This window comes from Lissotriton vulgaris, chromosome 10 (genome assembly GCF_964263255.1).
Source record: "Lissotriton vulgaris chromosome 10, aLisVul1.2, whole genome shotgun sequence".
NCBI lineage: Eukaryota > Metazoa > Chordata > Amphibia > Caudata > Salamandridae > Lissotriton > Lissotriton vulgaris.
The window spans coordinates 177,301,868-177,316,651 of record NC_141698.1 but is presented as its reverse complement, the minus strand read 5'-3'; the positions used below and the strand labels follow the sequence as shown (position 1 = coordinate 177,316,651).

Genomic DNA, 14,784 nt, shown 5'->3' with positions numbered 1-14,784 from the left:
GGCGTCTGTAAGGGTAGGGTGTGTATGGGATTCGTCTGATTTCCCCTCTTTCCCTCTTTCCCTTTGAGAGTGGTCAGAACAGGTCGGGTATCTTTGGTAGGTCTAGGATTCCCTTTTGTTGTATCAGAGGTAGGTGAAGTAACTTTTGAGGGAGCCTTCTTTGTTAGTTGGGGTCCACCAATTTTGGTGTTCGTGTTAATGGCTATCAGGCCCTTTAGAAATTGGGAGTTTAAGATGGTTTCTACTACTAGGTCACTTAACTGATCACCCAGTCTTTTTACCCTTTCTAAGACGGGGAGGATTAATGATCTTACTAGATGTTCTATGTCGTGCATCGTTACCTTAGATTCAGAAGGTTGGTTCTTTGGCAAGTTTTGGGTATCCTGGGGCTTCAAATTTATATTTGTTGGTGTCAAAGGGGGCTGTGATGTTTCACAAGTCCTTTCACAATTAATGAAACAGCCCTTCGAACCTATACACAGGGCAGATCTCAAATTCCTATTGTGGAAGTTGGCTCTTCTCATCGCTCTAACTTCGGCCAGAAGAGTGGGGGAATTGCAGGTTCTCACAATTCAAGACCCTTTTCTGCAATTTAAAAAAGACAGGATGATTCTCAGAACTAATCCAAAATTTATCCCAAAAATACCAACTGACTTTCCTTTGAATAAGCAATTAGTTTTAAAACGTTTCTTTCCACAACCAACAACAGCAGCGGAAAGAGTTCGCCGTTCGCTGGACGTCCAGCGATGTCTCAAATTCTATTTACAAGAGACTAAACGCTTTCGCAAGTCTTCCCAGTTTTTAGGCGCTTTCAGCGCACCCAGGAAGGGCTTCTCTTTATCGAAACGTGGGATTGCCAGATGGATTTCCAGTGCTATAGTATATTGTCACCAAGCTGCTGGCAAACCTCTGAATGCACGAGTTTGTGCTCATTCAACAAGAGCAGTGTCCACCTCCACTGCGTTATTTGCAGGAGTGCCAATCCAGGATATCTGCAGGGCAGTGACCTGGAGTTCTACGCACACCTTCACCAGGCACTACTGCTTGGAAGCAGCCGCAGAGACAAATGTGGCAGTGGGAGAAGCGGTGTTGAGGAACATTATCCAGTAACGGTGAGCCCTCTTTGCATACGCCCATCCTTTTGTCTTTATTACAAATGCACATTTTTTATATGGTTATGTTTAGTTACAGTGATTGCAATATTTATGAGCAGAATTCTAAAATAACTATGTACAGAATGATGCTGTATTAAGTAACTATATGAAAATAAAAATGTGCTTTATGCTACTGCTCGCTATTCTGATTCAGGCATGTGAATCTATGAAAGCTCCAATACTGGAGTAAGAAAACAAGTTACTTACCTGTAACTGTAGTTCTCCAGTATTGGAAGCTTTCATAGATTCACATGCGACCCACCCTCCTCTCCTGAGAGGCTCACCTTGGATTTTGCACGAAGAGTGTTATTTATGCATAAGTGCGTGAAAATCTGAGGAGCAGAAGGTTCTCTCAGGAGGGTTCTAGAGGGTGAGGAGCTCTGATTGGTTCAGGGAAAGTTTGATCTCTTTTACATAACAAGGGTTATGGGTTGCAAAAGGGAAATGGGCCTAGACCTCTTTTCAGTTTGCTATACTACTAAGCATTGTTTTTTTATGTACCGGAGACTCATGATTCAGGCATGTGAATCTATGAAAGCTTCCAATACAGGAGAACTACACGTACAGGTAAGTAACTTGTTTTCTTTCTGTCATTGGACTTATATTTCTTCTTTTGTTACTCCACAGATGACTTTCCAAAAGACTCCAAGGTTTCCATCCCTGTACATTTCACCACCAGCTTTTTCCCTGATACACTCATTCCATTTTCAGTTAAGTGGAATGAACTCTCTATCTACCTCTGTTTGTCTAACTTTGTGCCTCTCCTCTATTCCACCAGCTGTTCATGAAGGAGAATCTTTATCAGCAGCTTGAAAGCAAACGTGACAGAGTGTTGCATCTTGCTGCAGTCACCCTGCAGCGTATTGCGCGTGGCTTCCTTGTGCGCAGACGTTTCTACTCACTGAGAAAGAAAGTCATCCTTCTCCAGGCTCAAGCAAGGGGATATCTTGCCAGGTAGAGAATTGTTTTTAAAAGTTCTAAATATTAAATTATACAGGGTAAAACATTTAAAATATTCCTATCGAAGTGGAAAGTTATGTATATTAATTGTTGTGAAAAGACTTGAAGTCACAAGAAGGTGCTATAAAAAGCAATTAATTAATAAACAAATACACTGATAAAAGGATCAGGGGTATGGGGCTTAGTTAGTGAATTACACCTATGCCTGTCTTTTGTTTATTGCAACTTGTTGGAACTTCTTCAATGCTATGATTCAACCTACAATTGCTCTTCAACAATGTCCACCCAAGAAGGGTAAGCTAGTACTACACATTCATGTCACTCTGCAAGTCTGACTTACCCTCACCAGTGTGAACTCTACCCATCCTTCCTCTGTGCTTTGAGGCTGGCCAGTCAGTCAAAGAGGTCTTTATTCGATTTGCATCATAAAAGACATACTATACAAATACAGCACAAACCAAAGTAAAATATCGTGATAAAATCCATAAATACAAAGCATATTAAAAACAGGAATAAAAAGTTATTAAATTGTATATACAGAGACTCGCGACTGAAGCAATCAATAAAACATGTAGTGGCTAAAAGCGAAATTCATGTGGAGTAGACAATCTTGCTAATCTACATGGTTCATAAAATACTCAGTGTATTAAGATCTCATATTCCGGAACCGAATTGTCCACGCCCAACTGAAAAATTTAGATACGCATATAACAATAAATTTTGTTGTTTCAGATTGCAAAATTCTTCTAGCAACCAATGCGGATCTGGTACCCAGCAAGCGGCATACAGGCCTCAGCCAGGCTTGTGAGTACATTGGACAACAAAAGAGGAAGTGGTCGACTGTTTCCACCTCCTCCACACAAAAGGGACATTTGTCAGAGCTACCAGAATTCCAAGAGCAGGTTAGCCCTCTGAGCGGGAGAGAACCTACTCTTAACTGGTGATAGAGTTTACGATCTAAGGGTTTTGTAATAATGTCCCAATATTCCTCGTAAAAAATAAATGGTAATGTAGTTTCTTATATAGCGCACGTATCACCACAAAGGGTATCTCGGCGCTTGCTTTGGGAACCCGTCCTGGTTTTTCCCTGTAATGGGGAGAGTCCTTGATAACAAGGAGTAAAGCAGTCATACAGCTTCCCATAACAGATGCCACCCTCTTTTCCCTCATCCTGCTCCAATAAATTTCCTTAAGACGCTTCTTAGAGGGGAAAATGGCAGTAACTGGATCCACCCATAAGGATCCCAGCCCCATATCCATCAGACAAGCCTTTATTCCTGATAGCCAGGGAATCCTGTGTGCACCCCGAAGCCCCTTTACTTCCAAAAGGGCCTTAGCATACAATGACAGTTCTGGTGTCGTCCACAGGCGCCGCCAAAACGCCAGTGGTCTATACCGAATCACGTCTTCAACTGGGTCACATCCTAGGTCATATAATAGAGGAATACGAGGTGTTGATTGAGGGAACCCTATTGCCGATCCTAAGAATTTGTTCTGTGCGACCTTAAGTTGGGAAGTGTCGCTAAACCCCCACAGTTCTGCTCCGTACATAATGGCTGGTAATATTTTGGAACCATAAATTTTAATCAGGGGGCCCAAAGGTTTGGTTAGGGAGTTTCTGTGCTCCTTCAACAGAGCACCACCAAGTTGGGCATGCTTAAGAGTTAGGAGGTCTAGTTGCGGTTTCCTACTTAGGTTTTCACTAAAAGTGAGTGACACCCAAGTATGTGAAGACAGCTGTCTGTTCTAGGATGACCCCACCCATTTTGACCCTAGCTTTAACTGGTCTTGGACCACGGAAGACCATAAATTTGGTCTTCCCAACGTTGACTTCCAGCTCATGTTCGCAGCAGAAGAGCTCAAAGCGAGACAGTGCAAGTTGTAACCTCTGTCTCGTCTTAGAAATTAAGAGCGTGTCATCCGCGAACATGAGCAGTGGAACTTTCTTGCCAGCAAGGGAGGGTGCGTCAGTCGGGTGGTTATGAAAATAGCTAGCATGCACCCTTGTCTGACCCCTTCAGAGACCTCAAAACTGTCGGTCACCTCCCCAGGCTTACCCCATCGAACTCTAGCATACGTGTGTTCGTGCAGGTTGATGAGGAAGGCTACCAACTCTTTAGGCATACCCCTCCCCAGTAATACTTCCCACAACTTAATCCTCTGGACAAGATCAAATGCGGACCTTAGGTCCACGAAGGCCGCAAATAGCTTGCCACCCCCCAGGAGGACCTCTTTCCAATATAGGAGCATAACCCTAAACGCCTGGTCTAGGGTACCAATGTGGGACCGAAACCCCGCCTGTAGGGGTGTTAATACATCAAAATCAGCCATCCAGCCCTGAATGCGACCCAAAAGAATGCGGGCCACAATCTTTTATACCGCGTCTATAAGACTAATTGGACGATAGTTCCCGGGGGCAATATCTCTGCCCCTAACCATGAATCAGGAACTAATGCTCCACTAGCAAGGGCGTTGACTAACATGGTCAAATATGAGACCCATAGATCTTGCTCATGTTTAAATAAGTCAGCAGGAATACAGTCTTGGCTAGGTGCCTTGCCGCTCGGAATGCCCTTTAGGACAGCCTTCACCTCACTTGGTACAAAAACCAGGGAGTCCTCACTCATGGGAGACTGTCTCAGCTGAAGGCCTACTCTTTAGTTTAAACTGGTTTTCGAAGTACGAAACCCAGGCCTGTGGCTCCACATGATTTGCGGGAACCGAATCCTGCAGGAGATTGCCCCATTTGAGCAGGTGCCAGAATTGAGTCATGTTCCGCCCCTCGCAAGCCTGAAGCAACCCCCTCCAGCGGTCCTCGTCCCAATTCCTCTTAGCAGTTAGTTGGGTGAGTTTGTAAGAAGCCCTACAACTACGGATGTCCTCTGGAAGTCTAGATTTAATGGCTGTTGTTGGAACCGGCCTCGTGGCGTGGTCCCACTCCTCCCGCATGGCGGGCACTGGACGACATCAGCCCCTGTCCCTCGGGCTGAAGATACCCCTCCAACCTTCACGAGAGCCGCCCTCCTGGCGACCCCGGCTCTCCCCCGCCAGAACACGGCGACCCCTACTCGCCCCACGCTGCTGGTCCGATCCCTGTCCCGGGCCACCCTCTCAGGCCCCGACTCCATCTTAGGCCTTCCCCGTCCGGGCCCCGTGGCCTCGGCCCGACCTCGGCCGCGGCCCCAACAAAGCCCCGACATCGAGGCACCGAGATCTGACCAGGTGGTAAAACGGGCACTTGACGGATCAAGGAGGAGGGGAGTTTCGATGGCCCTCCAGCCGTCCCCGGACGCCTGGTTTCGATCGCCCACCGGCCTCCCTGGGCGCTGGCTCCACCCTCCTGCTGGGTGTCTGGACACTCTCCTCCCGGCCCCTCTCACCCCCAGGTCCGATATCAAAGGACTCCAGACCTATATCTGGGGCAGCCCTAGAATGGGTCGGCAGTTGTATCCTGGAGTCGAGAGACCCAAGAAGAACTCACCTACTTCGAACCCTGAAACCCTCTTTGGAGCCCTGCTGGCGCTGCCGTGGCCCAACCTCGCTGAAACCATCTTTGGAGCCCTGCTGGCACTGCCGCGGCCCAACCTCGCTGAAACCATCCTTGGAGCCCTGCTGGCGCTGCCGCGGCCCAACCTCGCTGAAACCATCTTTGGAGCCCTGCTGGCGCTACCGCGGGCCGACCTCGCTGAAACCATCTTTGGAGCCCTGCTGGCGCTGCCATGGCCCGACCTCGCTGAAACCACCTTTGGAGCCCTGCTGGCGCTGCCGCGGCCCAACCTCGCTGAAACCATCTTCGGAGCCCTGCTGGTGCTGCCGCGGCCCGACCCTGAGGAACCCCCCAGCTCGAGGATTGAGAGCTGAGCGTAGGGTATCCCTGTACCGGGCTGGTACCAAGACTGTCCTGCTACCCCCTTCCCGCAGTTGCTAAAGACCTTAAGGATCCCTCGATCCATTTGTACTTGTATTACTGAGATAACCTGCTTTGATTGCTGATAAAGACGTTAAGAATCTATCCTTGTGTGGTGTCCATCTGTAGTGGTGTGGTTGCTCGCCTGTACGATCCTAGGAGAGGAACCTCGCCAGGAGGCCTCTCGACCGCGCTCGACCAGTTCTAGAAGGAGAGGTGGGTCTCAGGGTGGTCGGCCAGACAGCCTCTACCTCCCTCCTCAGATCGCCTTTCTAGCAGCTGTAATCAGGGCTCATTGTGCCTGTCTACAGCCTTTATCGTACCAGGAACAGGGTCTCAACTCTTTATTATTATTGTTAGGGGGTAAACTCTTAACAAAAAGAGTTTTAAGTTCAGAAAAAAAACCATTGCGGATTTCGGGGAATTTCTCGTTGATCTCAACCTGTGACTCAAAACTGTTTAATCTATCCACCGTACTAATAAGCAAGTTCCTTATCCTGGTCAAAGAACCCTCATTCATAGCTATTTTAGGCCAATGTACCCTTCTCTCATCGTTAGTTAGGGTTACCTTTCCCTGAACCATAGGGACATCTGCCATGATTGAGGCAATGAAGCTGTTATTTGTCAGAGACAGGACTAGGGGGTTGTGGTCGCTCTCGGATCTACACGTGACCACCATATCGACAATAACCGACCACAACTCCAAATTGGCCAGTATATAGTCAATGCGAGACCCAGATCTTCCATTGTCAAACGTAACTGCGCCTGCCCTATCTGACTTTGTTCTGCCATTAACAGCCCGCAGGCCCTTTTCAAGGCACAACCCCTTCATAAACAGGGCCGCATGCGTCCATTTTTTAATGGGCGCCAGCTCCAGCTGAGGAGTACCCCACATAGAGTCTTCTGCCTCTGTAAGCTTCCCGTCAACCAGACCAAGTGGCTCAAAACAGGTGTTGAAATCCCCGGCCACAACCCTATTACCATTGTTAGAAATGGTACAAAGAAATTCCTCTAATAAAAGGGCTGTTGGAGAACATCTCCCGCCTGGGAGCCCCCTAATATACATGTTAATAATAATAATGTTAAGACCCTTTTTGTGGAGGTAATCCTTATTGCCATAATATCCGGGTTGTCTATCGGAATCTCAACCGCGGAGACACCCTTGCAGTGACGTACCCATATCGTCAGGCCTCCCACCGGTCTTCCCCTACTACCCTTGGCTGCTGGTGTAGAGAAATTTAAATAACCAGAGCGAAATAGAGGGACTAATGCCCAAGTTTCCTGGAAAGACCAGATGTCTGACTCGTCGATAAGGCTAGCCCAGTCTGGTACATGTCATTTCTTTTCCAGGCCCGCAATGTTCCATGAGGAGACCTTCACCAAGGGGACCTCTTAACTAGAGCTCACCTCCGCTTCCCCCCCATGTAACGAGGAACAGAATTCCCTGTGACAACGCTGTTGTTAATAGGAGTGAAAGGCAGGAGGGGGGAGTAGTCATGAGGCGGTGATACAATACTTCTGGTGGAAACCCCTAAACTATGAGGTTGACCCCCATTATGCTGTGACCTGTGCGAGACCTTACCATCCCCAAGTCAGTCGTTTTCCTCTAGGGTAGATAGGGGAGCAAAACGATTATTTGTAAAGATGGGTTGGTTGAAAGGGGTGTCCAATTGATGACCCCAGGGAAAATAACGCTCCACCCTGAAACCAGAAGTAGGATGTCTAGAAGGTGTTTCGTACCAATTTCGTGAAAAACGAGAGATACCTGTATTAGGGCAAGGATAAAAGTAGCTCAGATCAAGTGTTAAGATCCCACCCTCCCCTCTAGGTACCTTTCCTTCGCAGATGAACCTGACTGCTCTGGGGTCTCTAAAATTTACAATTATACAATCCCCTACCAGGTCCTTACGTCTGCTACCCAACCAACACACCCTCATTACTTGCAGAATTTTACTGTTGATATATCCTGGGAGTGGTCTATATTTGCTGAGCCAAAAAATAACTTTATTTTTTAATTCCCTGTGATTTTCCTGTTTATCCTGTTGTAGCTCAGGTACCCCTGACATTATCACCGTGTAGGGCTCTGAGTCAGGGGGAAGGTCAATACAGGGAAGCTTCCTCTTCCTATCTTCTGCAACTGCCACCTCCTTCTCTTTAGGGATTAACTCTACCGCCACATTGCCGGGTTCTATCACCTGCTTACCCTCCCGCCCCTGTGCTTCAGCTCTCTTACGGGTGGTGAAGCTTGTCTTAAGTGCCCCAGAAGTGCCCCTCTCATCTTGTTGACTTGGGAGCCTGTGAGGTTGGGGGTGTGTTGTGTTGGGGCTAACGGCAGAGTTACCAATATGAGCTGACAAAACAACTCCATTGGATACACTATTGTGGGCCATAGAACAGCCCACACACTTCTCCAAGACAGTAGTATTAGTCATTACAATATTTTCCAGCTTCCCCAATTTTTTAAGGACTAATTTAATTCTTTTGAATAGGGGTAGCATCAGCGACTTCATCAAATGCTCTATCTGCCTGAAGATGCTATCTGGGGGATGTGCAGACAACGGCAAGCATTGAGGCAACACAGAAGTCTGCTCCCCTGAAGTTGTGGTGGTAGGCAGCGTACTATCGGTAGCAGGATGAGGCCGTGTAACAGGGGCCCCTCCTGGGGTGGTGGATTTAATTACTTTGGGGCGTCTGCCCTTATGACCTCCCCCCCTTCGTTTCCTTTTCCTATTTGTAGGTGTTTTTAAGGGGCTATCCTCTGAGATTGAACTCGAGATAGTAGGGGCCACCGTAGAACATGTATCAGATACATCGGTTGCCTCCATATCCCGACTCATATCCAGCCGTATGACGACCTTAGATGAGTTTGCGGACAGCAGCTCAGGGGTGATGGCGACCCAGTGAGGAACGCTTAGAGAAGATAGGTTCTAGTGACAATCGCTTCTCCGTTATGGATATCTCGCGTTCCAGCGCTACGGCAGCCCTAGTTATAAATTGGTCCAAAGTTCTTGTCAAGGACCCACCCGTGCTGCCAGTTGCACTTTTATTCCCCTTCCCTGTCTTGGGTGACATGTTTTAATGATAACCCCAAATGGACCTGCAATCCAGGGCAATTAGCCGACTTTAGCTTTTACACTTGTAGGTGACAAGAAAACATAAATATAAACCCCTACTACTGCCACGGCTGGTAGGGAAACTGTGGGACGACTTTAAAAGACAACAAAGTAAGTTCACTGACCCACACTCTTTGCAGACGACACAGTCTGTATTGAAAATATTAGGGGGGTTGCCTGGCCCGGCCACAGATGGCCCGCCCTCAGCCCGGGGCGACCCGCGCGCGATCCCGCGACGCAGGGGGTAACTGGAAATTTAAGGGCCTCCTGGCGCGGGTGAACGCAGCTTCCGTCCGCAAAGGCTGCTGGATCTTGAATTCCCCAGGCAGGCAGGCAGGTCTCCCCCCGACTGTGACCGCGATCGATTGTGCGGAGTTGCGGCGGCGGAAGGAGACCCCCGAACAGCAGCACTGGCAGTAGCGGCATGGCAGGCTAGAAAATGGGCTCCAAAGCACGCCCCAACAGCAAGCGGCGCAGTGTCTCCAGGCAAGGTAAGGCCCCCTTGAGGCTGGCTCTTGCTATATGATCTCTCACTGCACTGTAGTCATGTACGGTGCATGTTTCCTCAGAATTGTTGTTTTGGTTTGCAAGATAGGGGCCACTATATCTCATGCAGGAGGTGAGAGAAAAGGCAATATTCTTATTATCTTTTAAGCAATGTTTATTTCACCTGTTGCTTAGTGGTACTAGTCGATACAGCCTATCTTAACCCTGTTCACGGCACACAACCAAGTGTTTTTTATTATCGAACCATAAAGGGTCTGCCCTAGCTGCTTTTCAAACAGCAATTAACAGAACACCTACCCTTTCTGCAGTTAAGTCCTATTTTGGTCTCACCATATTGGCCTATGGACATGAAAGCAAAAGAACATCATCCTTAAGATAAGAGAAACCATAGTGGGAACCTTTCACACACTCCAACGTGTTTCTACCATGACAGGCTAATGCCACTGGAGTCATGACTAGATACAGGTTTATGAGTGCAATGTTGATGTTAATGGTATTGATATTTCTAGAGCGCGACTGTTACCTGGAGGTGTCCTGGAGCTAACTGAAGTCCTACTGAGGTCCAAGCAGGGGAGGACAAATGAAGAAGATTAACCAGTAAAAAGCCAAGTTTTGAGGGCCTTCCTAAAGGCAAGAAGTTTTGGCATGCATCTAAGATGCAACGAGAGGCCATTCCATGCCCTGGCTGCACCGACCACAAAGCTTCTGCCACCCCAGTTAGGTTTCTTAACAAAGCGCACTGATACTAATTTCGCTTCTGCGGAGCGCAGTGTTCTTTTTTCATATACCAGTGAAAAAGCAGTTTTAGGTAATTGGGCCTAGTTTCTTGAAGGGCTTTATGGACCATGCATAGAGCTTTGAACTGAGCACATTTTCTAACGGGCAACCAATAAAGCTTTCTACTCTCAGCCGAGACCGAAGCGTAGTTTGGTATGCCAGTAAGCAATCTGGGTGCGGCATTCTGCAAAAGTTGAAGTTTGTTCAAAAGCCCTTCCTCGATATTAATATAGAGACTATTGCATTGGTCTAGTTTGGACATGGCTAGAGCAGTGATAACTGTTTGTTGGCTGTCTTTGGGTAGAAATGGCATAATTGTCTTACAGGATTTCAGAATATACGATGTAGATGAAACTACTGCATTCACTTGATCCCTAAAACTAAGTTTATTGTCTGTATAGACACCTAGATTTTTTACCTTCTTACTCGGAGTAGGTAGAGGACCCAGGGCCCGATGTAGGTAAACGCGATTTTCCGATTTCAAAATACCGAGGCGGGCCGAATCGGTATTCTGAAATCGGAAAACGATATGTAGGAAAAAAATACCGAATGAAAACCGATTCGGTCGGCATCGGTAATGAGATTCGGTACGTTCCGATTCAGCTATGTCCGAATCGGAAATTACCGAATCGGCCAACAACGAATCGGAAAACACCGATTCGGCTTCCACCGAATCGGATAGTTCCGATTCGGCGAATACCGATTCGGTAAAAGCCGAATCGGTAAAAACCGAATCGGCAATCATAGACCCATGGCGAAAAAGCCCATAGGAATGCATTGCATGAACCGATTCGGCTTTTACCGATTCGGATAATACCGAATCGGATTTTACCGATTCGGATTTTCCCGAATCGGTAAAAGCCGACTCGGCAATAGGCGATTCAGCCAATGAGGTGGCTCCCCCTCCCCCACCCAAAACAGGGAGTGGCAACCCTGGCAGGTGCAGACAATTAAGAAGTTTCTAGAAGTTACTGGAAAGCCTGCCTGAGCCCAACACACAGTTAGCAGCAGTGGGAGAAGGAGGTTGCAGACTGAACAGCAGCAAAATGGCAGATCAGGCAGGAAGCCAGAAGTCCTCCCAAAAGAGGAAGCCCAAATTCACCACCACAGAACTGCAGGTGCTGGTTGAGGAGGTGGTGAGGGTGCACCGCCAGCTCTTTGGCAAGCTGTCCCTCAACGTGCCAGACAGCACCAAGAGGAGATTGTGGGCCGACATCGCCCAGAAGGTCAATGCTGCTGGAGTCACCCCCAGGTCCATTGAGGAACTTAAGAAAAGGTTCTACGACCTCCGCAGCCTCACGAAGAGGAAGCTGGCCGAAATCCAAAGGCAGGCTGGACACACCGGAGGAGGCCAGAACCCGGCGCCACCCCTCACCGAGCTGGAGGAAATTGTCTCCAGCACCATCGAGAGGGCGAGCATCGTAGGGATCGGGACCCTGGACAGCACTGCGATGGCCACAGCTACAGGTAAGAAGCATGCGCATCATGACACACCCTACCAGACACCTCCCCATTAGACACAATGCATAGGCAAACACCAGCACTGTACTGTCACCAACATACAAGAGACAAGCATCATGGTACATGTAGTCAGCAGAAGTTAGCCAAATATGTCAGTGCAGAATCACAAGACAGGAAACAGTGTGACACGGTGTAAGGAGATGCAAGGACATGTGGAATGCCATAATTGTACTGCCTGTAATACATCGGCACTCAGTTTACAAATGCTTCTTTGTACCTAGGGGCACCATCAGGCAGCACCACTGTGGCAGCAGAGGGAGCTTCGACATCAAATACTGCAGTGGCAGGGCCGAGCACCAGCCAGCCTGGCCAGGAGGAGGAGGATGAGGATGAGGAAGGAGACACCCCAGGGCTTGGAATGGAGGGAGTCCTGGTGATTGATTTCCAGGCAGTGCACTCCCCAGTACTGCCCAGCTCACCCCCCTTGCAATTTTCACCATACAACTCCCCTACAAGGCAGACCATTCCGCCGACAACAGCTCCTGCCACAACCGTGGCCTTGCCACCCGTCCAACCTGTCGTGGGAGCAGGGGCTCCGGGACCGGCCAGCACCACACCACCACCAGTGGCACCCCAGCCCACTCAGCAGGCCGGAGGCAGCAGTGCCAGACGCCGTGCCACCACCACCACCACTGCTGCACCAGCACGGGAGGGCAGTGTGTTCCTGGGCCTGGAGGGCCAGATGGTAAAAATCCAGCGCCAACAGGCCAAATCCACCATGGCCTGCCAACGCCAGCTCCTGCAGCACAACCTGCAGATGGGGGAGTTGGTGAAGGGGTTCCAGGCTGTTGTGGACAGCAACAAGGAGGTGGCAGCAGGGTTGGGCAGGCTGACCACTGCCATCACCCACTCCTCTGCCAGGCAGGAGGAGCATGAGGTTGCGCGCAGGAGGGATGCCCGGGTGCTCAACCGGGCCATGGCCCGCCTTGCAGCGGCGACCGCACAGCTGTGCCATCGCAGCTCAAATCAGGAATCGGCACTCAGTCAGCATACAGCTGAGCTGACTAGGGGGATGGCCAGGATCACCACGGCCATGGAGGCCATGTTAATATCTAACGCCGCCTCCAATCCTGCCCTGGACCTGGGTGATGCTGGAGACAGCAGCAGCCGCAGCAGCCCGGCCAGCGCTGCTTCAGAGCCAAGGAGGAGCACCAGGCGATCTGCTGATGCTGCTGGCCATTCGGAGGGGGCCGAGGGACACCCCAGTGGGTCTGGAAAGCGGGCCAAAAAATAGGCTGGCAAGGGGGGATGAGCACACCAGAACCCTGGACTTTATTTTCGTTAACATTCTCCATTATTTGATGCACATCAGTGCTGTAACTGTGGTGCATCATTATTAAAACTTTTTTTTTCCAAGCAACATTTAGCTGTCTTTGCATCTGTACTCAGTCAGAAATAGTTCTCAGTGATCTCCTCACGTCTGTATCTGCCATCACATGGCGTACACACCCCAGCTGGCTGTGTCAGTGGCACAGCTTCGTCGTCGTCATAGTCCTCGTAGTCAGACAACTCCACCTCAGTGCCCTTCTTGACCGCAAGGTTGTGTAACATTGCACATACAGCTATGATCTTGCAGCAGGTGATGGGGGTATACTGCCTTGCACCTCCACTCTTGTGCAGGCATCTGAATCTACTTTTCCAGATGCCAAAGGTCCGTTCAACAACATTCCTGGTGCGTATGTGGGCCCGGTTATACCTCCTTTGGCTGGGTGTGGAGGGGTTGAGGTAGGGGGTGAGTATGAATGAGCGGAGGGCATATGCACTGTCGCCTGGAAGAGAAAGGGGTCACATTAGACACATGCATACATGTATTACACCTACCTACTATGTGTTATGGGGGTCTGATGATGTGGCTCACCTAGGAGGTATCCTTCTCCAAAATCGCCAGCCATCAGCCGTGCATATATGCCGCTCTGTTGGAATATATATGAGTCATGGGTACTTCCTGGGAATTTTGCTACCAGGTCTGTGATGGTGCACTTGGCATTGCAGATCACCTGCACGTTGATGGTGTGTGTAGATTTCCGATTGCGGTATATGTATTCGGTGTCCGCTGGTGGGCAAATCGGAATATGCGTGCCATCTATGCAACCGATGACTTGGGGAAAGTGTGCCATCTGGTAGAAGTCCGCTTTGGTTTGTAGCAGTTCTGCGTGGGTTGCAGGGAATGAGATGTATTGGTCCATCCTGTCTATCATGGCTTCAAGGAATATGTGGAAGAACCTTGACAGGCTGCTCTGGCTCACCCCTCCTGCTGCTGCTACTCCACTTTGATAGCTGCCAGACGCTACCAGGTGTAGGCTGCATAGCACCTGGACGTGCGCAGGGATGGCGTGTGCCCTTGGGGTGTGGTGGTCCAAGTATGGCTTAAGGTCCCTGATGAGCTCAAGTATGGTGTCAGAGTCCAGCCTGTATCTCTGTAGGATCTCAGCCTCAGTGAGCATGAACAGGGTTATCCTCTGTCTGTAGACCTGTTCATTTCTTAGCCATTCCCTCTGTCCTTCCTGCTGTAGCCGTAGCCGCCTCGCAATGACATAGAAAGCTGCCATCCTGCAAGTTGCAATGCATTTTGGGACTGTTTATATGGGTTGGAGTTGGTTACCACCTGATTGCAATCCATGGTAAATACCGAGTGAATTCTACCGATTTTGAGCCGATTTCGGTGTTTCTGTGCCTCCCTACATCTCCCCAACTGTCGGAATCGGGGAATTTCCCGATCGGAGATTCATACGAATCGGCATGTTTTCCGAATCGGATCATGTCCGATTCGGTATTTTTTCCGATTCGGTACATGGACCGAATCAGTGATTTTCCGAATCGGTGTCACTAACGAATCGGTAGTAGG

General features: G+C 49.2%; 1 protein-coding gene across 1 annotated transcript in view; it reads left to right on the top strand.

Moving 5' to 3' along the window:
- MYO15A (myosin XVA) overlaps positions 1–14,784 on the top strand; it is a 1,716,372-nt gene that overhangs the window by 475,911 nt on the left and 1,225,677 nt on the right. Inside the window, exon 25 of the mRNA XM_086939741.1 lies at positions 1,933–2,108. Coding sequence (XP_086795867.1) covers positions 1,933–2,108 — 176 coding nt within the window. The remainder of the gene's footprint in view (positions 1–1,932; positions 2,109–14,784) is intronic.